The sequence below is a fragment of the Myotis nattereri genome (assembly GCF_964212035.1).
Source record: "Myotis nattereri genome assembly, chromosome: 1".
NCBI lineage: Eukaryota > Metazoa > Chordata > Mammalia > Chiroptera > Vespertilionidae > Myotis > Myotis nattereri.
Genome location: NC_138075.1, coordinates 7262137 through 7290086, shown reverse-complemented (window position 1 = coordinate 7290086; position 27950 = coordinate 7262137). Strand labels below are relative to the sequence as shown.

General features: G+C 52.8%; 1 protein-coding gene across 4 annotated transcripts in view; it reads right to left on the bottom strand.

Moving 5' to 3' along the window:
* The window catches only part of WDR25 (WD repeat domain 25), a 141910-nt gene that overhangs the window by 37578 nt on the left and 76382 nt on the right, over positions 1–27950 (bottom strand). For all 4 annotated transcript variants that reach the window (XM_081090927.1, XM_081090929.1, XM_081090928.1 and 1 more), the window contains exons 3-4: positions 25329–25476; positions 13581–13711 (exon numbers count right to left, since the gene is read on the bottom strand). In XM_081090927.1, coding sequence (XP_080947053.1) covers positions 13581–13711; positions 25329–25476 — 279 coding nt within the window. The remainder of the gene's footprint in view (positions 1–13580; positions 13712–25328; positions 25477–27950) is intronic.

Genomic DNA, 27950 nt, shown 5'->3' with positions numbered 1-27950 from the left:
CGTGGAGCTCTGGTGGCAGCTTCAAAATCCATAAAGCAAAAAATGACAGAACGAACAGAGAAACACACCATTCCGCAATTACAGCTGCAGGCTTCAACACTCCTCTGCCAATAACTGAAAGAACAAGTAGACAAGAAATGAGCAAGATGTACAGGAACAAACTGGACAACATCATCAACTGACTTGGCCCACTGTGACCTACAGAGCGCTTCACCCAACACCAGCGAAATACGCAGCCCTCCCAGAGAGCAGGGAACAGGTCTGACCACAGCAGAATTAATATGCTTTGTGTGTGTTTTTTATTTCAGAGAGAGGATCGGAGAGGGAAAGAGACATAGAAACATCAATGGCGAGAGAGAATCGTCAACTGGCTGCCTCCTGCACGCCCCCTACTGGGGATGGAGCCCGCAACCTGGGCATGTGCCCTGACTGACCATAACAGAATTAAACTAGAAATTAATAACACAAAGATATTTGGGAAATCCTTACACGTTCCGAAACTAAACAATATACTTCTAAATAACCCCTACATCAAAGAATAAATAAAAAGAAAATTAGAAAATATTTTTGGGTTGAATGAAAATTTAAATACAACACATCAAAATGTGTGGGATGTGAGCTGCTTGGAGGGAAGTGTATCGAAATCAAATGCCGCTATTAAAAATGATTTCAAATCAACACTCTAACTTGCCACCTGAAGAAGTTAGGGGGGGGAAACAACAGAAAAACAATGGAGAAAAATCAATGTTTCATGGACATGACCCATAAGATTGCTAAATCTCTAGCCACACTGAGAAAAAAAAAAAAGAAGACGACGACGACACAGGAATAAAAGAGAGAGAACCTAAAACCACCAAAAGGATAATAAAGGAATATGATGAGCAAGTGTATGTATATAAATGTGATAACTTAGACGAAATGAACCAATTCCTTAAGGGGCACCAACCACCAAGGTCATTTGTGAAGAAACAGTCTGCAGAGCCCTGTGTGAACCCTCGCGGAGACCACTTCCCACCCACTTCACACCAGGGAGCTGCCACGTCACGCCCGCAGGGACGGGATTAGCCGGAAGACCGACAACACGTGTTGGCGAGGACACAGCAATTGGAACCCTCGGGCACTGCTGGTGGGCATGTAAATGGCGCAGCCACCGTCTGGCGGCTCCTCCGGGCTGCCCATTGCGCTACCATATGGTCCAGCAAGTTCCCTCAGAGGCAGAGCCTGAGAGAAATGAAAACATGTCCACACGAAAACCTGTACACAAACGTTCGTAGCAGCATGATTTATAGCAGCCAAAAATTTAAACACAAACGTCCATCACGCAGTGAGTGGATAAATAAAATGTGGTCTATCCACAATGGAGAGTCACTCAGGTATGAGAGGGAATGAAGTCCTGACACCGGCTACAGCGCGGATGGGCCCCGAGAACGCGGTTTCTAGAAAATGCCAGGGCCCTAACCGGTTTGGCTCAGTGGATAGAGCGTTGGCCTGGGGACTCAAGGGTCCCAGGTTCGATTCCGGTCAAGGGCATGTACCTGGGTTGCGGGCACATCCTCAGGAGGGGGTGTGCAGGAGGCAGCTGGTCGATGTTTCAAACTCTGTATCCCTCTCCCTTCCTCTCTGTAAAAAATCAATAAAATATATATATATATTTTAAAGAAAATCTTACAATTTTATTAGATTTTTCTAGTACAATGATTTTTTTTTAATTTATTGCTTAAAGTATTACAAAGGGTATTACATATGTGTCCATTTTATCCCCCCGCCCTAGACAGTCCCCTAGCCTCCCCTAAAAATATATTTTTTAAGAAAGAAAAGAAAATGCCAGGGACGGGCAAATCCACAGAGACAGGAAGTAGATTAGTGGTTGCTGGGGGCGGGTTGGGGGGGCGGCGTGCGGGGGAGCGGGGGGGGGGGCCCTCTAAAGGGCGCGGAGTTCCTTTCTGAGGTGATGAACATGTTCTGGATTGACTGTGATAATGGCCGCATAACTAAACACACTAAAACCCAAGGAACTGTGCATTCCCGTGAGTGCATTGTGCGCTATGTGCATTACATCTCAACAAAGCTGTCATCAAAAAGATTCAGTAAGTACTCGAGACAAAAGATAACTAGGGCATCAAACCCATGATTTTTTGAATGCTATTAGCTATGGCAAACTTAAAAAGTTTTGAGGTAAAAAGGTAAGTCAATTTCAATAATAACATGAAATTTCTTAAAAATCTCAAGGGGAGGTTTCGGTGTAACAGCTTATTTTCAAGGCAAAAGGTATGATAAAGGACTCAAACGAGCATTATGTCAATTCTGCATTTATATAGTCATTCTAGTCTGCTTTATATTTTCTGGTACGCGCTACTGCATTTTGAAAAACCGAAGTTATCAAGTGGGGTGTTACCGTAGGACTTGGGATACGGCCCCGAGTGCCATGGGTCTCCCATTGTCCACACCGAGCTGAGCCCCCGGCAGGTCTTAAAGGGGAGCTGCTGGTGACCGAGAAAGCGCTGCAGCGGGGGCTGAAGAGGAGGGCTGGGCTGGGCGGCCGTCATCAGGATCCGGACTCCGAGAACCACCTCCTAGCTCTGCCCACAAGTTTGGACGACCCAGGAGACACACGCAGACTGGCCAGCCGCCTGTGAGGGCAGCCAGAGACTGACAGGTGCATCAGACACCAAAGGGATGTGGGTCTCCCGCAGCCCCTCACTGAGCGTGAGCTCCTGCAGGGCAAGGCTGCCTCCCTGGATGTTGTCACCTGTGCCCTGGGACAACGCTGGTGTCTGGGGGCGGCTCAGAAAATGTCTGTGACATCAATACATGCACAGTGTCCTCTTCCTGCAGGTGGAGAGGGAGGATTTAGAAAAAGATGGGTTCACATCCAAGCCCACACCTGTGCCGAGCGCTGGACCTTTCAGGGCCGGTTTCCGTGCCCCCGAGGGGACAGATGCCATCACATGGTGCTGGGGTTACGGTTCCAGGCCTGCAGCTGCAGGGCCCCCGGTATCCCGTTCACAGCTGGGCTCTGGACACCGGCCCCGGGCTGCACTGCAGGGCTGGATGAATCCCTGAACTTGAACGCTGCCCAGTACAGGTCTCCCCAGGAACAAAACACAGAGCGTGGGCATCAAGCCTCCTGGTTCAGGTCTCACCCCACTACCGTGTGCTGGCTGCCAGGACCTCTCTCAACCTTGGGCGCCCTGCCAGTGGAATGGGGTGATGGCAGCACCTGGCACCCCTCCTGGCACTGCTGTGCAGCCAATGAGCTCAGAACAGAGGCTGGCAGGTGCTGAGCGCCCAGTACATGCCACCTCGACCAGTTCTGAGCACCCAGTCCTAGCACCGCGGGATCGTCGGGCAACAGCAGCCCAGAGAAGGAACAGCCCGAAGCACAAGGCGTTCTGCGCTAGGCTCTCTGGTGCCCTTCCCCCGCCTCTCTGCCCCTGTTAGTCTCCCACTCTCATCTGCATAAAAAGTTTGGTTTGAGGCAAAACTTAGAACTGCAGAAAGTACAGAGTCCAAATAAAAAGGCTTTTTAATATAAAACCGATGAAAGAGACAAATGGAAAGTAATCAAAACCTCATTAGGGCAAATAAGCAACCTGCCTACAATGCCATGAAAACTGATGGTGCTGAGAGTCGTGAGCGAAGGCACCGAGTCTCCCAGACACAGCCAGCATCTCGGGAATGCAAATTTAAGGGTGCCCTCACCCCACAGAGAGAAACCCTCCAAAACACCACTCAGGACTCGCACCACGGCACCCAAACCGAGACCTAGGGCTGTGGTTCACAACTCTGTTTGTCCATCAGAATCTCCTGAGAGGTACCTCTGCTGCCCCCGGGTGGGCCAGACCTCTGTGCTAAGGCCAGCTGTCCAGGCCGGCCACCACGGGTGGCTTTACCAGCTCCCATCACTGCCGCCCACGGAAGGATGCCCACAGCGGGGGCGTGAGATGACACCGGAATAAATGGCGGCTTGGGTTCTGCTTCACCTGGGTGAGCCCATGGCTTGGATTTTAGAAACCAGTCTTGATTATGTCTGTTAGTCATTCACGCAAGATCTCCCCTCCCCCTTTGGTAGGCACTGGGGATCCAGCAGCAAATGAGGCAAACCCCTGACCTCAGGGCATTTACATTCTGCTGGGAAACCATGTGAGGGGCTGTGACACGGAGCTGAGGAGAGGGCGAGCCAGCGGCCCCCACTACCAACCTGTGCATTGAGACACACACCTGCAGGGGGTCTGGGACATGATCCAAAGGAGGTCAAGAAACTAACTCAAGATCTGGAAGTCATGCCCTGACCGGTTTGGCTCAATGGATAGAGCGTCGGCCTGCGGGCTCAAGGGTCCCAGGTTCAATTCCCGTCAGGGGCATGTACCTTGGTTGCGCGCACATCCCCAGTGGGGGGTGTGCAGGAGGCAGCTGATCGATGTTTCTCTCATCGATGTTTCTAACTCTGTATCTCTCTCCCTTCCTCTCTGTAAAAAATCAATAAAATATATTTTAAAAAAAGATCTGGAAGTCACGGTGGAAAGGGAGGAGAGAGGGCGGGAAAGACGTTGAACAAGCATGAAATAGCAATGATTTGTGGCAAACCAGCATGGGACCGAAAGTGAGCTGGCCTTGAGCCGATTTTCTCCTGTGGATTTCTCCCGAGCGATGGGCGGGCGCCCTAGAGGCCCGCCTGGCGGAGCGCACCTGCTGCTCTTCCGGGGAGCAAGGCGCTGTGCTCTGAGACTCGCTGGCCAGCACCTACGGACGGGAGGAAGGACTGGGGCAAAGGCTGAGCCCCAGCCCGGGGCCACGCGCTCTAGATTTCCCAGAGCTGCTCTGATTTCCAGGGATCAGCCCTGCTCAACTGTGAGGTGTCTGCTGAGTTGGGGTTCCGTAACTTAGTCTTGCGAAAAGGGTCGATTTTAAGCCTCTGTAGTTTTCTACAAATCTGATTCCTAATACAAGGGAGAAATTTTTTTTTTTAGCTTCTATCCTAACTTGGCTCCAACTCCACAGTCATCTTAAAGTGAACTTGGAAGTAGGTGCCTCAGCATTCCCCACAGTACTGGTGGCCCAGAGAGCTGGGCCCACAGCTTACACTTCTGCATCCCTGCAGCCCCAGCTGGGCACACAGCCCGGGCCCTGTGCAGCTGGAGATGCATGAGGCTAGCAGCTCTGTCATCTACAAACATGGGGAGCACGAGAGCTCAGACTTGGCCGTGAACTGCAGTGTTGAGGCCACCACACCATACCTCGCCCGATACAGGGTCTCCCGAGTCCTCTGCCTCTGTCCACACTTCTGGAATGACCAGTTGCAGCTGAACCACAGCTAGCCTTAGATCCCAGGGTGGCCACTGCCCCTGAGCTGTGGGCAGGTGGGTGCATCTGCAAGGCTCCACCACAGTGGGTGGGGCAGCTGACCCCATCAGTTCACCCAAGATTGCCCCCTGAGCACCTGCTCTGGTCCCGGCCCTGTGGGAGATGCTGGGCACAGACCCAGTCCCCACACGGGTGGCTGTACTAGTACATGAACACCTGCTGGATGCAGGAGCTCATGGTAAAGTAAGAAGTTCAGTAGCTGTCACTAAGGTAGGTCCCAGGTGCTGCAGGTCAGCCAGGACAAAGGCTGAGGGACCTCACAGGGGAGGAGCAGGGGACCTCTACGTTCAGAGGCCCTCTGGGCCCTGGCTTCTCAGTGTGGTCCATGGGCTGTCTGCCTCTGCATCTCCTGGGAGCTAGTCAGAAATGCTGGACTGGATGTTTGTGCCCCCTCCCCCCCCGCCCCGCTGCCTCCAAATCCATATGTTAAAGCCCTAACCCCCAATGGGATTAGGCTACATGAGGTCACGAGGGTGGAGGCCCATGATGGGACTGGTGCATTGTAAGGGGATGAAGAGACCAGAGCTCTCTCTCCCCACCATGTGAGGACACAGCAAGAAGGTGGCCATCAACAAGCCAGGAAGAGAGCCCTCACCTGACCATGCTGGCCCCTTGCTCTTGACCTTTCAGTGCCCCGCACCACCACCACCCCCCACCCCCCCGCATCTGTGGCCTTTGGATACAGCAGCCTGAGCTGGCTGAGACACCATCTCTGCCCCAGATCTGCCGAAGCAGAATCTGCATCCTAACAAGAGCCCCAGGTGCAAGTCTGAGAAACTCCGCTGTAGAGACCACCTCACCACCTCTCTACTATTCCAGCGGGGAAACTGCGACTAACCCAGGCTTTAGCCTAAGGGATTTGCCCACAATCCCCCACGCTGAGCGAATGGTATGGGGAGAATGTGAGCCCAGGTGTCCTGTAGCCCAGCCAGTTACACTGGAGGCCAGGAGAGCTGCTGAAGCGAGGGACCCCCATAGTGACATGAAGGTCAGGCCCAGACATCTTGGATTTCAGTCAACACTCAAGTTCAAGGGAGACGAGTCGGGAACTTCTGTATGGGTGGCACTGAGCCAACTCCGGGTGAGCATGGTCAGCTGGCTTGGGCGGAGCACATCCTGCCAACGTGCCGGAGGGGAGCCCAGCACTTGGCAGTAATGAGGAATGTGATTAGGCAGAGAGAGATGGGCCAAGATGAGAAGAAGGGGAGCCAAGAAGCCCATTTGCCATAATGAACTGGGCTGGACCAGAGGAGTCCAGAATCCCAACACTCATCACGCAGCTAAGCTTAAGGAATCATTGTAGGACTGAAAGTAGCTTCAAGGTTATGTGTTCCACTCCTCAGACTTGGTTCTCTGAGACCCCAGACCTGTGGTCACACTCCAGGGGTGGGCGCACCTACCCAGGATGCTGCCACTCTGGCCCAAAACCTACCCATAACCTTGAACATGCTGGTTGCTTTAACCCAGCAATTGAGTTCTGGGACCCAAGCTTAAGGAAATAAGCCCCCAACATGGAAACCACTATATATGCAAATAGATGTCTTACAGAGGAATCTATACTAATAATAGACAAATATGTAAATTGGCCATCCCTCCACAACGCCCACAGCCAATCAGGAGTGAGTATACAAATAAACCCGACAAAGATGGCGGGCCTGTGAGCAGCGCACATACGCGCAGGCACCGAGCAGCTGGGGGTGGGGCGGGAGAGCAGGCGGCTTGGGGGGCTTGGCAGAGCGGGAGAGCAGACGAAGAGCGGGCAGCTTTGGGGGCTTGGCAGAGTGGGAGAGAGGGCGGAGAGCGGGAGAGAGGGCGTTGTGGGATCTCCTAGACACTAGAGCAAAGTGAACCTGGAGCAAGTTGCTGTTGTGGGTGGGGGATGGAGGGAAAGCAAAGGTGAGAGACATAAGTAAAGTCAGTGTGTTGAGGAAAAATTAAAAGATATCCTGCAACTTCTAGGAAATCTCCACCAATGGAGCAAAGTAAAAAAAAAAAAAAAAAAAAAAAAAGACATCTATTATTCTGTGAGCACCAAACCAAACTGGGTTGGGGTCTCAGACATTGCAAAGACAGACAGAAACTCCCAGATTGGAGAGGGTGGAGGTTGGGCTAAGGGACCCACTCCCCCCATGCACGAATTTCATGCACCGGGCCCCTAGTGTACAATAATGTGGACCGGGATGGTTTTTTGGAGGTGGTAACAAGAAACACCTCAGACCCTTGACTGGAGAATAGTTCTCTGGAAAAGACATTCTCTGAGCACATGGTTCCTGCAAGGATGCTCATAACGGGGGGGGGGGGGGGGGGGGGCGGGGGGAGGGAAGTGTACACAGAGACCCCCACCCTGTCAGCCAGATCAGGGCAATTAGTCCCAACAATCAACAGGGTGACAGATGTCACGGCCAGATCTATGCATAGCAGGGGTCCAACAGGTCGTAAATACTTTTGGCTTTGTGGGCCATGTGGTCTCTGTTGCAACTACTCAATTCCGTCTCTGTAGCATAAAAGCAGCCACAGGCGATACATAAATGAATGAGTGTGGCTGTGTTCCAATAAAACTTTATTTATAAAAACAGGTGGTGGGCCAGATTTAGCCCTAGGCTGTTGTTTGCTGACCTCTGACCTCCCTCTTTAGATCAATTACTTTTAAATGGGAAAGGAGGGCATGCTAAACATCCAACTTAGGGAAACTGTTTAGTAAGCTAAACCATGTGGAATTGACTCATTGGATCCATATTCATTGAGGGCTTGCTATGTCAGACACTGCTCTGAGCCAGGGATGAGGCAAGGAGCCGGTCAGCACGCTGGGTCAAAGGGACTTAATGAAAATCCTTCAGGCATTTGTGATAACAAGGAAAACCCTCACAATGCTCTGAGAAAAGCAACATATAAAATAATGTATAAAAATAAGACCGAACAATGTTTTCTCAAAAAACCCCACACAGGGGGGAAAGAAAATATCAAAAATTACTAAGTTTACCTTTGGCTAGTTCCAACAACTCTTGCCTCATTTCCCTCCTTTTTCCCCCATATAATTACGTATTGCTTTTACAACAAAACAGGACTTTCTATTGTATTTTAAAGGGGAAGCATGACTTGGTTTTAAGCTGAGATCTGTGTCCCTCCTGCTTCCACCTTCGATTAGTTTCCAGTCAGAAAAAGCCAATGGCTAGCTGGGCCCTCCAGGTTGCTGCGCTGGCCAGGGAGGGCCAGGAGTTCAGCACCTGGGACAGCGCCCAGCACACTGGGCAGGGAGCCACCCAGCTGGGAGGAGCCAGTGCCTGTCCCCTCCCTTCCTCCTGCAGAGTCCAGGTGAGGCTCTCACAACACCTGCCAGAGGGAACAACTGAAGCAGGAAAGAGCTGTTCCTGAAGCCTGGCTAGTGCAAATGGAGCAGGCCCAGTGACAGGGCAGGGGGGCAGAAGCAGTCGGATTGCTGGTAAGAAGGGAGTAGAAACAAACACTGCACATCCCTCTACCCGTATTATTAGCCTGGGAGAGACTTGAAACATGCCAGTACCAGTCACAGCAACCTATGCGTTGAATTGCTTCTCCCCCAGCATTTTCAGACCGTGTCAGCTGGCCTCAGCCCCAGGAGAAAATCTGGTTTTTGTAACAAACTCTTCAATCAGATGGCGTCCGTGGTGAGCAATTTCTTATGTGTTCGGTTTTTAAGGCTAGAAGCAGGGAGGGCACCTTCAAGGGACAGGGCCCTCGGCAGGGGCTGGGGAATCCGGAGATCATGTGGCCAAGAGATTCCAACTCCACAGCTCTTCCCAGGGCTTTCTTTCATTCATCGCGTATTTTCCCAAACATAAGTGTTCTAGTATTTTTCTAAAATACCACTGTGTCCACTTCTTTTTGTTTTTCTTTGTTAACCCTCACCCAAGGATATTTTTTCATTGATTTTTAGGGAGAGTAGAAGAGACAGGGAAAGACAGAGAAACATCGATGTGAGAGAAGCACATCGACTGGTTGCCTCCTGCCCGAGCCCCGACCAGGGCCCAGGCCAGGGAGGAGCCTGCAACCAAGGAATGTGCCCTTGACCGGAATTGAACCCAGGACCCTTTGGTCCACAAGCCGATGCTCTATCCACTGAGTCAAACCGGCGAGGGCTGTCCACTCCTTTATGGGTAACTTTTCTCTTTCCCAAATATTTTTGTAAAAAGAGTTTCTTTGTTTAAAAAAAAAAAAGTGTGATTTTAAAAAAACAAACATGTTGTTGAGTTTTTAGAAACTATTCTGTCAACCTTATTTCTTTGGTTGGTGGTGGTTCCCACCTACTGGGTGGCCTGAGCGGTGGGGCTGCATCCAGCGCCCAGTCAGCGGTGGGCTGAGCACTCCAGCCTCAGGAGGAAGCTGCTGAACCGGCACAGGGGTGCCTGCATGACTTTTTTATCTGAAAGAGTACATCTGCTGCTGAGGGGAATGCAGACTGGTGCAGCCACTGTGGAAAACAGTATGGAGTTGCCCAAAAATTAAATAAGGAACCACAGTTTGACCCAGCAACCCCACTTCTGGAAATATATCCTAAGAGTCCTAAAACTCAATTAGGAAGACTATATGCACCCCTATGTTCATAGCAGCACAATTTACAATATTTAAGATCTGGAAACAGCCGAAGTGCCCATCAGCAGATAAGTGGATAAAAATGCCATGGTACATTTATACCACGGAATACTTTGCAGCAGTAAAAAAGCAGAATTTCTTACCCTTTGTAGCAGCATGGACTGACCTGGAGAGTATTATGCTAAGTGAAATAAGCCAGTCAGAGAAGCACAAATATCACATAATCTCATGTATATGTGGAATCTAATGAACAAAATAGATCCAGAGACATGGATGCATGGAACAGACGGACACATCTCAGAGACAAGAGGGAGGGGGGAGATTAGCTTAAAGAACTTACATACGTATATGTATAGCCCGTGGACACATACAATAGTGCAGTGAAGGCGTGGGTGAGGCAGGGATTGGGGGGAGGGGGGCAACGGGAGGGAAAGGGAGCCTCTGTAATACTGTCAACAATAAAAAATGAATAAAAAAAAAAAAGAAGAAAAAAAAAAGAGTACATCTGTCTGTGCACTAACTCTCCGACCTGTGAAGTACTTTAAGCAAGATGCCTTCAGATGCCTGGCCCTGGGGGCGCTGTCTCACCTCCCTCCACCCCGGCCACCTGCACGGGCCTCTGCTAACACACGCCTGCTTGGGGGCTGCACCTGTCCGGGGCAGCCTTCAGGTGAGACCTTAGGGTGCAGGTGCTGCAGGCTAGAGCCTTGACACTGACATTCTGCGCCTTCTTCTTTCAAAGTCAAGTTCAACCCTAGGGGCTGTGTGCCTTCTTCAGACCAGGGCAGTACTTCTCAGATCCTGAATACAAACCCTCCTGACTGTGTCGAGCCCCCAGTCAGTCCGTTCTCTTCCTCACCCCTCCATGAATCCTCCTCAGCCCTGATCCCGGCACCCTCCTCACAAGCCTCCCACAGCTCCCCTCTGCTAATCCAAACCAAGACCCACAGCACTGACAGTCTCTTCCTGGGCCTGTCCCACTGCCTGGAGCCCATGCCCAGTCAAGGTGAGCCGCTCACTAGTCCCTGCCCACATTTCATATTACCACCTCCTGTACTGTACGCTCGCTATGACTGCCTTCCTCCCTCATTCATTCACTCAGGCAACCAAGATTTGTTGCATGCCTGCTATATGCCAGGCACTGTTCTAGAAGCTAGAAGTCAGCAACAAACAAAACAGACAAAACTCCCTGCCTTGGAGGATCGTATGTTCTCACTGATGTCCCGGTGCACGGATTCGTGCACATTGAAAGGAAATTAATTAGAAGAAATATTTTAATGTCGCTATTCGCCCTTTCTCTATAATAGAAGTGTCAACCAAACTCACACTAGACAATGACAGATAGAAACACACGCGTGCAATTGGCGACAGCAAGAGCTTTATATGTATCGTGCATGTGCGAGTCAACTTAGCCTTTGATAGATATAGAATAAACTTGCTTAATTAGACCCGCTTTCTGATGTAGCTAAACTTTTTCCTGCCCAGTGAAACATCCCAAATTCTCTTTCAGGTAATTGTCAGCAACACATCAGTAAATATCAACACAAAGCAGATTATTATTGTAGATCATGCAGGGAGAACAAAGGGTAAAATATTTAACTATAGCAGTGTTTGACTATATTCTGTGCAGTGAGAAAACCTGAAGTCATTTTCAAGGTCCACCATTTCTTACTTCTTGCAGTTGGGTCAAGTTTCTAAACTTTCTAAATCTCCATTTTCCAGCTAATGAAAAGAAAATAGGATTCCCCCGAGTCTTCTATCTACCTTCTCCAGGATCAAATGAGATGAGGCATGTGAAAACGCTTCACAAACATTTGGTTAAAGTGTAAAATGTTTACACCTGGCTATAAAGCAAGTCATGTTCCTGGGCTGAAGAAACTCTAAGGAGTTTAGTCACTAGGGAGAAGAAGCTGGGCATTGCTATGTGACGTCATTACCTGGTGCCCACAGCGACTGTTTCTGGACTGCGCTGGGCTGTGGGCCGCATTTTGCACCATAGAGTCTTGGCAGCGTTGGCTGTGATTTGGTGAGGTGTCACTCCGGGGTGGTGGCAGGGCCTGTGTCCCACTTGGGGGAAACCAAATGTTGGTTTGTCAGCACCAGGTCTGTGGTGCTGTTTATTTTTAAATGGCCAGTGTGCGTCATGACAGCTCCTATGTTGAGCGTCTGCTCCCTGGTGGTCAGTGCACATCATGGCTACAGGTCGGATGGGCACTTAGCCTTTTATATATATATATCAGCAGCTCTCAACCTGTGGGTCACGACCCCTTTGGGGTCAAATAACCCTTTCACGGGGTCACCTAAGACCATCGGAAAACACATATATAATTACATATTGTTTTTGTGATTTATCACTATGCTTTAAATATGTTCAACTTGTAACAATGAAATTGGGGGTCACCACAACATGAGGAACTGTATTAAAGGGTCGCAGCATTAGGAAGGTTGAGAACCACTGATATATATATAGATGGAAGGAGACAGGCAAATAAATGAACATGTAAAACCAGGTGATGGTAAGTGCAAAGGAGACTACTGAATGCCGGGGGGCAGCTGGCATGGTGGTCAAGGATGGCCTCCCTGAAGAAGTGGCATTTGAGTAGAACCCTGCAGGAGGGAGGTCATGAGCCTCCAGCAGAACACTGGGAGAAAAACATTCCAGGCAAAAGGAGCAGCAAGTGCAAAGGCCCTGAGGCTGGAATGTGCTGGTGTATTCTAGGAAAGTCAAGGAAGCTAGTGGGGATGAGATCATGCAGGCCAGTGGGCCACAGCAGGGACACTGGCTTTCACTGTGAGAAAGACCTGAGCCTGAGGGCTCTGAGCAGACGGGCAACACACTGGGCATACACTGTCACAGACCACTCTGGCCTCCAGTTGTTGAGAACAAACTGCAAGGGGCATGGGGGGAAGAGACACCAGACAGAACGCCTCCACAATGATACCAGTGGGAGGCAATAGCAGCTTAATCAAGACTCATGACCGGATCTCCTGGCAGGTTGGGTTTAGGGGTACAGAGAGAGCAGAGACAGGGTGATTCTGATGGTTCTGGCCCGAACGACTAGAAGGGATAGGGCTGCCCTTATTAGCTTGGTGAAGGCGACAGGAGCAGCAGGCTGTGTGCAGGGTGGGAGTGGAGATCACTACCCTGGGGGACTGATGGTGAGCAGCCTTTAAGCCCCAAAAGGAATACAGTCTCCTCGAAGAAGCCTTCCTCACAGCAAGCTGAAAGCACTCCCTGCCTCTGAATGCTGGCCCCTCCCTGCCTCCCTCCCTCTCTCGCCCACATTCACACACACACACACACACACACACACACACACACTCATCCGCATCAGTTATCTGTATCACACGTTAATTCCCTTGAGGCTCATTCATTTTACATTATCTGGAAGCATTTGCACATAGTAGCTGTTCAATAAATATTGTTGGTACTATGCTGTACAGAATGGCACCGATGATGTTTTAATAGTCTAACAACTCAAAATTGTTTTTCAAAACATCTAAAAATTATGCTTAGCACTGATTAAAAAGTAGTGGTATTTAATCCATCTGAAGCATCCTAGCTGGAGGTGTGGACCTGCCCCCAGCCATTAAAATTGCCATGGCAGGCTCTCCGAGGGAAGGCCAGGAGAAGAAGACAGGCTTACCTTGCCGGCCCTCACATCCCAGGCTTTAACCTCAGAGCTGAAGCCCCCACACACAAAAAGGTTGTGGTCTTTCGGATGAAATTTCAAGGTAGTGACTCTGAAGTTACTCTGACCGCTGAATACCTGGGTTCCTACAACACAAAAAAGAGAAGAGAAAAAAATACTCAGATCACAAAATAAGTATCTTTAAGACAAAGACGCCACCTGGGATGAAGCTACAGGCCAACCCTGCCCACCTGGGCCTGAGGCAGCCAGGGAAGATACCCTGGAAACACAACAGCGGCAGCAGCAACTCGCCTCACTCTCGGCCACCGGGCCCTGATTAGCGCGACCCCCTCCCCAGGCTAAACTAGTGGCTGGATCCTTGAACGCCGCCTTCTGTGTGCTCTGACCCACTTTACAACAGAAACACGCCACACTGGGGAGGCTGAGCAACATGGCCAAGCTGCACAGCTCACACAGTAGAGTCCTTACCTGGGGTCTGCAAGTCTGATGGAAATTAGGGGCCTCCAGAATGGTCTTTGTAGGACCAGCCATCTTAAAATCACAACCTTAATCACCCACGAAGGGTTTGGTACTGAGCCTGGAGTGAGGGTGGCAGGAGACTCTGGTGACAAAGGAGAGTGTGACATCACATTGGCCCAAACTCCCAAAGTGCAGGTGGTGTGGACCCTCAGAGTCCCACGGTTCTGCAGGGCTCGAGCCCGTCCGTGTCCTTATGTCTCTGCCCTCAGACGGGCATCAAGCACTTACACGCCTTGTGCAAGCGTCCGTGTGCCCTGAGCTGGTCTGGGGGCTCCGGGCCAGCACTCCCCCGTCTTCACAGTCGCATCTCGCACCCGAGCACTGGCTGTAGTTCTCATGTGTCCAGTTCAACCCCCCAAAAGCGCAGTGAGGAACCGGGCTGGCGTGGGGGCCGTTCTCAACACTGAGAGTCTGAGGGCTGCCTCTGTGCGTGTCCCCAGGCCCAGGCCACCACACCAGGTCACGCCAACCTGTTGGCTTCCTGTAGAGAAGCCGACAACGGCTCTCCTGGCCCACAAGGGACACGCCTGACTGCCGCTGGCCCATGGGAAGTCCCCCAGTGGACTGAGGCAGCGGGCAGTGAGGGGCACAAGAAGCTGGTGGCCAAGAACACCGACCTCTCCCATGTCACTTCCTCTTACAGACAGCACTTCCTGAAGGCTGCCGTGCTTCGTGTTCAGGACCCCACACACCTGGTGGAATGTCCCACCACATCCCCAGGGAAGGACACGAGAGCCACTGACCGGTACCCTGACCTGGGTGGGTCTCGGGGCTGTCTGACCGCGTGCCCCATCAGTGAGAAGCCGGGAGCTCACACGGCCAACCTCTGCATGCTTATTCATTAGTGATACAATGTGCTCTGTACTAATATACTCTGAACATTACAACAAATACCAAAAATAGACTATTTTAAAGGATGAGACAAGGAGAAAATAACCAGTATTTTTAAATATATCAACATGCCATTTACGAAGAGGATCAACAAACTGCTTTGAAATCACTAATGAGTCCTAATATTTTCAGTAAGAATGACAGAACTGACTATACTTCCCTTTTTTTCAATGCAAGGGACTTTTTTGTCAGTCGGTGATTTGAAAGTAGCCCGGTTCCAGCCTGTTTATTCCCTGAAGTCTGTCCGAGCCACAGAGCCCCTTCCAGAAGCGTGTGGACGCTGGTGGGGGGTGGGGGGAGATGCTCACCCTCGGCCCGCTTCCATCCAGCTCTGTGAGCAGTGTGCGAACATGTAGCTCTAAAAGCCCCCTCCCCCGGTGTCCAATACTGGCTCCTGCAACTTAACAACCCCATTCAAAACCCATTGAAATTTTCATTGCAAGTATTTTAAAGCTGATAGGAAAAATGCTGTTCCCATGTTAACGGTGCAGGTATTAGAGTTTTTAATAGGTGACACTTTACATCGAGTTTGGCAACGAAAATTACAGAACGATGGGAACAATTAAAAACATGTTTTCCTAACGTTCTTTTGGTAGAACAAATTTTTTCGAAAGCAGTTTCCCTCGTTCTCTGCTAAAGCCTCACCTTCGCCTTAATGAATGAATAAGTGTGTTGACTTTTTCCTAATATCTTCCAGAGGCCGACAATTGGCAGCCACTTGTCATCAGAGGAAATTTTGGAAACACTTGACCTTTTACAAATGAAGACTATGCCTCTTTAAGCCTAATAAGCCCCTTGACGATTCTGCAACAAAATGCAATGTGCAAAGGTGCTCATGGCCATCCCGGGTCAGCAGTGTCGTCGGGAGCTGGCCACATCACGGCCTGTCACTGGTACCGGTGAGGGACCGCACACAGCAGCCCAGCTGCCCACCCGCCTCCCCGCCCAGGGGCGGTGGAGGCGATCACAGCGCCCTGCCTGGCGGGATGCTGAAAAGCCGTGTGACACTGGAATCAGAAGCAGCGCTCTGTGGGCGATGGACAATGCCTGACACCTGTTTCTGAACTACAAGAGGACTACGCAGGATTGACGTGGGCAAAGGCTGGGAAGAGATTCGCCAGCATGAAGTGACTTTAAATTGCACTAATGTTTTTGTAACCCTGCTTTCTAAAAATGAAGGATTCTAGAAAGACATGGGGAGATGAGCAGACTTGGGGTGGGCGAGTGCTCCATCCCTATAATTAGGGAAGCAGCAATTAATTGATCTGGTTGGAAACCTGGTATTCCTTGAGCTGATTCTTTTCCTTCCTGAAGCCCGTCTGGAACCCAATAGGGTAGTCAGGACCCAACCATGATGTCCTCAGTTAGCAAGTCCCCATCCTGAGGAGGAGGAGCAGGCGGGCACCTCCCTTCCATCTCCACTCCTCCGTCCATCCGGGACTGGGGGCAGCACCACAGGGCATCCAGGTCGGGCCTCGCCTGCAGCACAGGTCTGAAGACACTGGCTCCTGCCTAGTGGCCGGGGGACCCCACTGGGGGCTGAGGGCAGGCCCCAGTCACGTCCTCTGGGTGGAACAGGAGCTCTCAGAGGCCAGGGCAGCCTGCACCCCACCAAGAAGGCCCCCGCAGGCTGAGTCTTTTCTCCTGATGGAGACGACAGTGCCTACTGCCGACTTCTTGCTCGACTGGGATTCACTGCCAATCCTGAGTCCAAAAGGAAAAACAAGCTCGTCTGCCTGGAGAAAAATGTCTCCCTCTTTCTTGGAGCACAGCACAGAACATATGCTTGTTTCAGAAACGGCAGTGAACTCGCCTAGGTTTTCAAAGAGTGCAGTGACACAGTCTTGCCAACAATGGGGAGGAGACGGGGGGAAAGTGAGAGCTGAGTTGCTAAAAGATGATGATTGAGCTTTTGGTGGTTAAAAAAAAAAAGTATTTCTGAATATGTTATTCTTCCTCAACCCTCTAAGGAGACTGAGAGAGTCTATGTCTTTTCAGAACTAAAATTTTCCAGTTAGAAGACAAGCTAGAGTTTATATATTTTCCCTATTCCCACTTACCGTATAACAACTAAGCCTTTACTATACTCCTTTGTTAAAACAACTCAAAACTAAAAGATTTTTTAATTGTTAAAGACTAAGATACCCAATGGGAAAGACTAAGGGGGAATTTCTGTTTGGTGAGGCAGCCTCGGACAAGACGAGGCTCGGAAACCAGGCTCCCAGCCGCCTCGTCGGCATGTTCTCGGCAGCGGGAGGCGGTCAGCAGAGCAGCTGAGCACCCCAGGGACCCGGTCTCACCCCAGCTCTGCCACTTCCAGTGGAAGGGCCCCGGGCATGCCCCCTCACCACGGGGTCGCACGCACGCCCTCAGGAACACAAGGCTATCGGAGGGCACACGCAGCAGGTACACAAAGCACTCCACATGGCAAGGCAGACAGCAAACTACAAAAGGGAGCTATTGTCGTTTGAGAAACTTGAACCGGAATGACTGAATTCATCCTTGGTTACATTAAAAGCTGACGCTGAGGGATGTGGGTTCTGAGCAGCAGAAACCTTGACAGGTGGATGACTTGGAGTTTTTGTTGCGAGGCCATGAGAACATAATGCCGTGGGCTGGCCTGTGCGTCTTGCTAAGGAGATAGGGATAGAGGCTGGGAACCATTTATCGGAAACGGTCTTGAACAGGAACCGCGGCCTCGCTGGGGGTGAAGGTCCTTGCGTGCGGAGCTGTTGCTCCTCGGACCTTTCATAAACGGAGCAGACTGCTTACCAGGCCTCTCCTGGCGACGCTCCGTGAAGCACACAGTTAGCTGCTATGTAACCTTTAACCTTGAGACTATCTCGCTTGTCTACATGTTTGTTAAAGAAAATTCTATTACTCACTGTATGCTGCTTATAGGAAATTGAGTTTTAAAATATGTAATCCACTAACACAGACTGTATTGATCTTGTTATAATGAAATCAACCAATATAAGAACTGTTGATCCTCTTGGAGTTAGGAAAAATCACTTCTTTTCCTTCCTCAATCAATAATGACACATATAAACTAAAAATCGTCAGCAAAAACATGTTTAAAACAGAATGCAGGAACTCGATCTGTTCTCCTGACACTGTTATTAACTGCTAATGCTTCCATCACTAATATTGCTTTGAGAAGGCAGCTGGTAACACTGGCCAGCTAACTCCTTGAAGTTGTCCCTCTTCCTTTCTCAGGTGCAAACAGCAAGGTCCCCAGAGGCGACCACCCACACACGGCCGGGGCGACACTGCCTGTCCCCCTGCACCTACCCTGGGCCACCAATCAACACACAGGGCTCCAGGTTTACAAGGGTGAGGGTCCTCCTCTTCCTCTCAGCCCAGTGCAGATGAAATCCAAGAATGGTCCCCAAGAAAGAGAAGGGAGGTCCGTGCCCCCTTCTCCAGGAGATGGCCCATTATCTCTGGGCCTGCCTGGGGCGGGCACCTGTCCCGCCACAACCCTATGTGGCAGGTGTACTTAATGCATTTCCCAGCTCAGGAGACGGAAGCTTGGCGAGGCGCAGCTTCATCCAGGGCCATGGGAGTCCGCCGTGCTAGCTGGAGGCCGGACCTGCCTACTAGGACCCAGCTCTCTGTACCCCGCCGTGCCTGCCTGCGAGCTGTGCGTGACCCTACCTTGTGCTTAGCTCTTTGTGCACATCCAGAGACTCGGGACCACGTAGGGAAGACGTTGACAAGGGAAAGCTGATGTTGTCAGCTCCTGGTGATTGAGCCTGTGCTCCCAGCCAGGCGGCATATGACTCATTTCGCTAAAATCAATATCGTTACACTCATCCTCTGGGAAGTATTCAGCCAGCTGTAAATTTAACCATCCTGACTCAAAGCTAACGAGAAAAGGAGATTACTAACTTTCAAATCAGACTCTCTGAATCAAAAACAGGGGCCATCTTGGCACGCGGGGCAGACTGGGAAGGGTGCGGGCGAGAGTCCCACCGGCCTGAACCTTCCCTCTGGATCAGCCGGCAACCATCTCAGACTCACGGGCTCCTCCACGTAAAATCGGGATGATAAAACTCGCCTCACGAGGCTGCTGTGAGAGTAATGCAGGTTAGATAGCAAGCCCCCGGCAGCTGAGAGGCCCCGTGGGCAGCAGTGGCGGCGGCAACAACCCCAGTAACAGAAGAGAGAGTGATTGTGGCCATGATTTCGTTATATCAAGTTGAGTCACTGGTCTTAATGATTTGAACAAGACCAAATTTCCCAAGTATCTTTTTTAAAAAGACTTTTCAACTTGCAAACAAGGTATGTCCCAAAGGTTTTCCCTAAGTTGATTTCCTGGGACTCAGAAATCACCCCTGGAAAGCAAACATGACATGACCACGTTGAGGCTCCAGGATTCTCCAACAGAGGTCATCTTACCTAAGAGGGGTGCCAAACGGCCCCCGGTCGCAATTACACACAGAGATAAGCATCTCCACTGTGCAGTCGTGGTAAAGTGGTAATGAATGAGACAGGCTGTGGACGGAAAGCCGCTTCCCCTGATCCAGACGCGGGCATGCGCAGAGCTAGAAGCTAACAAGACGGGGTGGTGAGATGTGGTAAGGCCTCTGGGCACTTTCCAAGTGTGAGGTGCGGCCAGCAAGTGTTTTGCTGGAGTTTAATTACATCTGACTTAATATCCATGACCAGAGTCAGCCTCTCACTGCAAAGCTGTGTGGAAAGAGTGGAAAACAAGGGTCAGAGAACAACTGTGTGCGTGGGAGTGGAGATGGGGCTGAAGAGGGTGCAGCCCTGGAGCACAGACACGTATCCGAGAGGCTGGGAGGGGCTTCAGTGAAGGGATGAGCTTAGAAGTGGGGTCCCAGATGCAGGGGGTGGAGGGGAGGCAGAAGTGCCCGTGTGGCCCTGCCTGCATCAGTGGGCAGGAGGGAGGGCATGAGGGTGGGTGGGCAGCCGTTCAGACCTCGCTGGGCCACGAGCCCCTCGGAGCCTCGGGTCTGGACCTAGCAGTGAAACCCCTAGGACCCAAGGAGTGGACACACACACACCGCGCCTGCGCCATCGGGAGCTCGGCACCACAGGAGGCCCACGTCCAGCTCCTGCTTGTTGGGTGCGTGCCTCCTGGTCCCCACAAGCTCCTGAAGGACGCCTCACCGAGCCCCTCTGAGATGTGCTGGGGGGACACGCGATCGTGGTGCTCAAAAGCTGAGAATGGAGGAGCCCGGGCCCCTCTCGCGGCCCAGGGGGCGGCCCCCGCTGAAGGCTTAGTCCAATGAGGCGCTCCCCCAACCCTGCAGCCCCTTCTCTGAGGCCCCGTGAGCCCTGGCGCTCTTTGCCAGGGTTCTAATTTGGATGCTGCTCATCCTTCCTACGCCAAGTGTTCTAAAACCGTCAGGGCTAACATTTCTCCTGCTGGAGCGGCGGCTGTCGATGGCCGCGGAAGCGTCCTTCAGCCGCTCACTTAATCAGAGGGATCAGCCAAGATCCGTCTGGGCACGCCTTCCACCCAGAAGCCCCGGGGTCCTCTCTGCAGGTGGCGAGCCAGCTGCCCGGTGAGCACCAAGTGGGCTCCCCGAATCAGCTTGAGCAAACAGTTTGTCCAGAGCAGGAAAACAGATGTGGCGAGGGCACGCTGCTCCCCAGGGTCAACAGGCAAAGCCTCCACAGTCACACAGCTGGAGCTGGAGCGGGAGGCCCACCGGGTCTGCTGGTGGCATGGCCCCAAGCACCTCACCAAACACTCTAAGCCTCTGAGTCTGGGTCAATGAAATGGGGGTAAAAACACTCCCCTCCCAGGCTCGTGTGGAGATGAAAGGTGGAATAAGCAAAGGGTCTGGCATCCATTCACTCATTTCAGCGTGGCATGGCCCCAGTGAGCACTCAGCCATCTGCCCTCCGGGGTCCTTGCAGCGTCTCTGTGGTGGGGCCCAATCATGATGCAAGAGCGAGGGGGGCACGGGAAGACCCTTCCAGGAAACCAAGAGAAATGATCATTTATGGGTCCAGACCAGTGGGCCACTCATTTCCATGCGCCATAACGCCCTCCCCTCCCCAAAAGACAGGGCCACCCAGAGGAGCAGGAGCCAGCCAAGGGCTGAGGACAGCAAAGTTGCACGCAGTGGGGTCCAGTACAGAGGACACCCTCCCCATGCAAAGAGCACATGCCATCCCATCACGAGAAGGAAGCTGCTACCCCACCTACGGGCCATGTAGTCATGGAAAAGCGAGACGTGGGAGAGAAGCTGGGACTTCCTCCCAGCCTGCCCCGTCCACACAGGGAACCCGCAGGAACAAGTCGCTGTCTCCTACCGTCTGAACAGCCTCATGGGGCAGTGATGGAGGGAGGGAAGGGGGACCCTTTGCTGAGTGCCCACCATGCGCTGGGCATTCTGCAGAAAGCCCTGCACACCTCACCTCAGCTCTCCCTCAACAGCCCACCAGCCAGGCTGTCAGCCCCTCCCACAGACGCAGAAACAAGGCTAAGGGACCCGCCCGAGGACACTCAGCCGCCTCTGCACCCCACCCACGCTCTGGCACACGTGTGCCTCCAGCGCTGGGAAGGGTGTCCCAGACGGGCTGACGCACAGTGGTAGAGCTGACGGTGGCACAGGAAGAGCAGGGGGTCTGCCTAGCCAGGGCATGGGCTCCAGGGGGAGGACTGTCTCCTTCACCCCAGAGGCCACTACAACCAGGCTGGGGTGACTGGGGGGCTGGTCTGTGCTAGAAGCCACACCGCCTGGACCTGAGCGAGCCTGCCAAGGACGGGGAGGAGACGGGCTGATGTGGCGTGCAGGACGCTGACTCATAAAGCAGGCGATGCGCGGGTCCTGGTGGAACTGGCCGGCGTTCCCTGAAGCCGCCTCAGCCTAATGCACCAGAGACGTTTTGTTAGGAAGATTACAGACTGAAACGAGAGCATCAAAAATAATTAATCTGTGAGCGGATTTTATTTAAGTGTTGATTCATGGTTGCTCTATAAGCCAGTGGCCCGTCAGAACTATAAATTAACGAGATAAAATGTGGCTGGACCTCCATATTTCAGGCCGGGTATTGACGTTTTAGAATCCACAGATTTTTAACAGTATTGATTGAGGACACCAGGATAAATGGTCTTGGCGCCAAATTCCCATTAACGACAATGGGCACCGAGTGACTAATTCCCGGAGCACTGCGGAGAGGACGCCCTGCGTTGCCTTCTCCTGGCAGGGAGTTCTAATTAGATTGAAATGAAAAAGCCAAATCACCAAGGGCAGAGCAAGTGAGGAGGGAGAGCACTCAGTGACGAGAAAGGGCAGGACATGGGACCAGGCCGAGAGCCAGAGGCGCTGCAGACACCTACCTGACTCGGCTGAAGAGAGCACCAGCGCAATCCGAGTCAGGGATGAGTGCAAACAGGGCAGAGCACCCACCCCACCCTGACGGCCCCTGGTGTTTGACTGCCCAGCAAGGGCCAGACTCAGCTCTGTCTCGTCCATCAGCCCTGGCTCCATGGTGGACCACAAAGACCACCAAGACAGGCCTCAGCCCCAAGAGCTCTAGCCAGGGAGACGGACACGAAAACCAACAACCCCTCAGCCAGAGAGGCCCCATCTAGGGGCTGAAGGGCTTTCTCAAGGGTGAAACCCAAACCCCTCTTCCCTACCCCGCCCCCCAAGGGACAAAGGACATCCAACATGCTCACCACTGTAGCCCAGCACCAGGTCTTGCTCACAGTAGGTGCTCAATAAGCGCCAAATGAAGGAAAGTGGTCCTTTAACCCAGGTGGTTCGTGCCATTCCCTGAAGAGGGGGGTGCGTGGAAAAGTCCCCATCACCTCCCAGACTAGATGGCAACGCTCTGAGGGCAGGGCCATGCCCTCCCTCTGCCACTGGGCACACCACAGCTAGCGGGGCACACAGGGCGGGGCCAGACAGCTTCCCTCCAGCCACAGCTCGACCAACAAGGGCCAGGCAGCTGTCTCCCCTCCTCGGGCCCCAGACACACCCAACCAGCCGCCGCTACCAGGAAACCTGCCCGGAGTGCTCCAGCCTCACTCAGCGGCAGCCTCCTACTGCCACCTGCTGTGACAGTGCCTGACTTATCAGGCAGGAGGACTGAAAGTCTATAAATTTCAGAACCACCCCCCCACCCCCCCACACACACACAACAGTGTCTGTTTATCTGCTTAACATCTGTTGATTGAGAAGATAGAGCTTGACAAAGGGCCACTAGGAATCCAATAATGTTATCAAATAAACTTGTATTGGATTAACCCGGCATCACCAGGCTATGAAAAGCATCACCTCACCCCGCAGGCGGGGCGGGTGGGCAGGCGGGTGGGCAGCGGCACCCATGGTCCTTAGTGACCCTGCAAGTGAGGAGCAGCGCCCGAGGAATGTGCATCCCACCGACCTGAGCTTCATGACGCTCAGGCTCCATTTCTGCACCCAGATTCAGACCCCCCAGCTCCCTACACCCCACATTTCCACTCATGCGAGACAGTTCATGCTCCTGTGACCACTCTGTCCTTGCTGTTCTGTCTGCTAGAACCCACTTTCCTCCCACGCCCCTGCACCCTGATTCTCTGCCCCTGATTCCTGCCTCAGCTCAGGTTCCTCTTCCCCCAAGAAGTCCTCCTTGATCTTCCAGGCTAGACTTTCTCATAGCTCCTGTGTCTCACTGCCTCACTGTGGCCTGGGTTCTCTCTGCACTGCTGTGTCTCCCAGCAGCCAGGAGCTTGTCCAGGGTGGGTCCTGGGTCTTGTTTACCCCTCTGTCTCCGATACTGAGCATGGCTTATTGGATGCACAGGCCACAGAGTACAAGGTCAGGTGGAAGGCTCGGAGCCTGGCAGGCCTGCATGCACCCTGACTCTACCTCCTGCCTCGTGCCTCTGGATCAGGGTGTGAAAAAAGGATTCTGGTGGCAGCAGCCTCTAAGGGTGAGTGGGGCCTAAATGAGGCCCATGTGTAAGTCCTGGCACGCAGTGGGTACTCGGTGACAGTACCTGCTGCTGTCATCACTGACCCAATCGGCGCCGTCCCCAAGTGGCACCAAACTCCCTGAGCCCTGGCTCCCTCCTCAGCCCTGTGGCTCCTGGTAAGACCACAGACGGTCAGGGAGACACTCTGCTGAGAAGAGCCACGCCGTCCATGTGGCCCTGCGGAAAGGGCACAGGCTCTGCAGTTGCACAGACAGGGCTCAAGTCCCCATATGACACCCACCCGCGGGAGGCCCTGAACAAGTTCCTTATCCTGTTAGCCTGTTTCCTCACCTGTGAAATGGAGAAATAATCGCGGGCAGCAGCCGAGGCGCAGAGCGACATGTCATGGGCACAGGCCCAGCTGCTGACACGACCGCCGGTCAGGTGACCACCCTCCCTGAGCGCATGGGGCTCAGTCGGAAGCGCTGCAAGGCTGCCCCTCTGCAGCCCAGGGCACGAGGACACTCGGGGGAGGGGGGGAGGCAAACCCCACAATTGCCCCTAACCACCACTGCCTGCCCTCCCTGCACCTCCTCCAAGCTCCTGGGGAGAAGCTGGGTGTCCAACCCCAAAGTTACTACCCCCACTTGCTGGGCCCCAGGAGAGGCACAGACCCCAACCCCACCACTGCTGGGCCAGGCAGGCGGGGGCTGCCCGAGAGTTCAAAGGACCCCCAGGGCCTCCCCTCTTGGCTCTGGCAGTGATGCCCAGCAGAAGAGTGACCCAGAAGCCCAGGGAGGAGAAGGCAGCACGCCGGGGGTCGGGGCAGAGGTCTGAGCCCAGCTCCGCACTCCCTGGCCTGACCTCACCTGAAAACCACGGCAGGAGGTCGGGCTGTGGCTGGATTGGGGGCTAACAGTGCCCGCTGCGCAGCAGGGCTGGTGACGAAGTTCCCTCGCTGACTTCTGTCTCCTTCTCGCCCTGCTTGTCAAGAGCCCCCTTCGGATTTGCCCAGCCCGGCTCCCTCTCGCCCAAATGCCTTTTCAGCGCGGGCATTAAAGCAGAACTCGTACGCAGACTCGCCCTACGCGCTGGAATCATTCCTTACAGCTTTCAACGATAATGAATTGACAGGAATTCTAAACTGATTCCGACCAAAGGACACGGTGATAAAGCTGAATCTATTTCAGGACAAATTACATGTCAGAAGTTGATTAAAAAGCCACCTCTTTATCCAGCCCACAGCTTGGGGCTGAGACAACCTTGGGGCTCTGTCCTCCAGGCAGGCTGGCACAGGCCCGGCCCAACTTCCGAGGAGAGGCCTGGTTCCAGGCCCGGGCCCACCTCCCACGGCCCCGACACCAGCCACAGACGCGGGGAGGGGCTTCCCAGGGGAAAGCTGGCTCCAATACCAGAAGGGATGCCGTGGGTGACAACAGAGAAACGCACCTGTTTCAAGGTCGGTGAGGTGCAGAGCGCAGTCGAAGCCACCGCTGAGGATGCGCTGGCCGCAGGGAGACCACCGAGCAGCCCGCACCGCCTCACTGTGCAGAGAGTAGGTCTGCAGGCATCTCCCCGAGTCCACTGCGTTCCACACCTGCGGGCAAGCATAGGGCAGACGTCAGAAATGGGCCCTGCCTGCCCTAGCCGGTTCGGCTCTGTGGATAGAGCGTTGGCCTGCAGACTGAAGGGTCCCGGGTTCGATTCTGGTCAAGGACACATGCCAGGGTTGCGAGCTCAATCCCCAGTAGGGAGCATGTAGGAAGCAGCGGATTAATGATTCTCCCTCATCACTGATGTTTCTATCTCCCTCTCCCTTCCTCTCTGAAATCAATCAATATATATAAAAGGCTAATATGCTAAGTGTCCCTCCTACTGTCCGACTTGTCGCTATGACGCGCATTGACCACCAGGTGGCAGACGCTCAACACAGGAGCTGTCAAGCTGCAGTGACTTGGCAGTGGCGGTTCTTGAGTGACGCACCCCAAAACCAGAGAGGAGGGAGCCCGATTCCTCGCGGGGCCGCGATTCCACCTTCGGCCATGGGTTATGTTGTTGCTGGGGCACTGTTGGCCCCAGATATGGTTTACTGCACACTTGCATTTGCGTTCCACGCCCTGTACAACAGCAACTTTGCAGAGTGCCCTCTCGCACTCCGGGATCCCTCGGGGGATGTCAGAGAGCCAGTTTCGGCCCAATCCCCGCAGCCCAGGCCAAGGGACCCCACCTGCCAGAGGGACCCCATTCACTCCACAGACAATGGGGACGGACCACAGGAGGTTGGCTCCAGGGCGTGTCCGGCCCATCTCGCCCAGTCCCGCCTGCCAGCCACCTTCTAATTACTTTCCTTTCAATGTGCATGAATCCGTGCACCAGGTCACTAGTAAAAACATATTTTTAAAAAATTATTTTAAAAAAAGAAATGGGCCCCAGCCAGGGAGAAGGGTCTTGCAGTGGAACTAGATTTCCTTCAGTTTACCATCAAACCAGATCTGGAGGCTAAACTTCTGTATAAAGGTAAAGGCTTGGGGCTGGTGAGTTGAGAGGAAGCTTTTCCCAAAAACTTTTCTGGGGTTCAGGAAGCCCACAAGAAAACAGTATGCCCCACGTTCTGCTGCTCAGCTACACACATTCCCCGTCCTGTGCAGTCTCGCCTGCATCTCTGGCACCTCTCCTTTGAGACGAGACTTGCTCAGCCCCGTAGGGGACGCTGCACCAGGCCAGCCTCCCTTCACGGTCCTGCTTTAAGACCAAGAGCCAAACAAGAGCCTGTCACACCTGTGCTTACACGTCTGCCCGAGGGCGAGAAGGCACTGTCCCCATTCCCACCCTGGCTTTCCGTGGGGGAGTGAGGCCTGTGGCAGAAAGCCCCCGGTGCACTTGCTGACTTCTGACATACGCTACTGAGCCCTCAATATAAACTGTTCGTTCCAAGAGCCAGGGCCACAGGGTACATTGAGGACCTGTGTTCAGCTGTCATCAGCTCGCCCAGGAAACTCCACCCGCTGCCACGGAGTCAGGAGAAAAGGCAGGCGTGCAGCCAGCCCAGGGCCTGGCCTCACCTACCACGCGCGGCTCCAAGGACTGAACAGGGGAAGCAGGAAGAGCCCCTGCAGATCGCTGCAGCCGGCACGCAGGCATTGGGCCAAGGGCCTCCCATGCTGCTGGCCCTCTGGGCCGTGGTCTCCTCCTCCAGGAAGCGGGGATAAGACGAGCTCCGCTCCAGGCAGTGGGGACCCTGCAGGCAGACAGCGGAGCCGCAGTGCTGGTGGCCTTGCTTCCCGGGGCTGGCAGGCACGCAGTCCTGGCAGCAGGGTTCCTGGACCCTCTCTCAACAACACCCAGGAACCCACGCACACCCACAAACCTGACCCTAGAGAGAACGTCCCCTTTCACGATGAGAAAATTCATCCTGAAGCTTCGAAAGCACGTTTCCTGGGCTTGGAGGTCCAAGCGTAAGAAAACAAGAGGCCGAGAGCAGCCTTCCCAGAATGTTAAGAGAGCTCAGTCCCTTCTTCCCCCTAGGGAGCCAGGACCGGGCCTCAAACTGAAGAATCCCAAATAGCAGCATTGACATTCAGCAACATGGACAGGAACCCCGGGAGAAAGAGCCAGGGCCTTCAAAGTGGAGTGGATTCATGGCAGAAGGCAGAGTGCAGGCAACTGCTGTTTGTTTTTCAATACTATGTACAAGTCTGACTTAAACAGGAAAAAAAAGTAAAGTTAAATTAATGAACTAAGATCCAAAGGCTAAACAGTAAAAAAAAAAAAAAATCTATCTATCTATATATATATATATATATATATATATATATATATATATATATATAACACAGGCCATGCTTCTTATACATAGCATGATGCCATCTAAGTTTTAAAAACACACAAAACGCCACCTCACACCCATTAGGATGGCTACTCTAAAACAAACAAACAAACAAACAAAAAATAAGCGTTGGTGAAGTGGGGAGAATCTGGACCCTTGTGAACTGTTGGTGGGAAGGCAAAATTGTCCAGCCTCAATGGAAAACAGCATGGCAGTACCTCAAAAAATAAACACAGTTACCACAG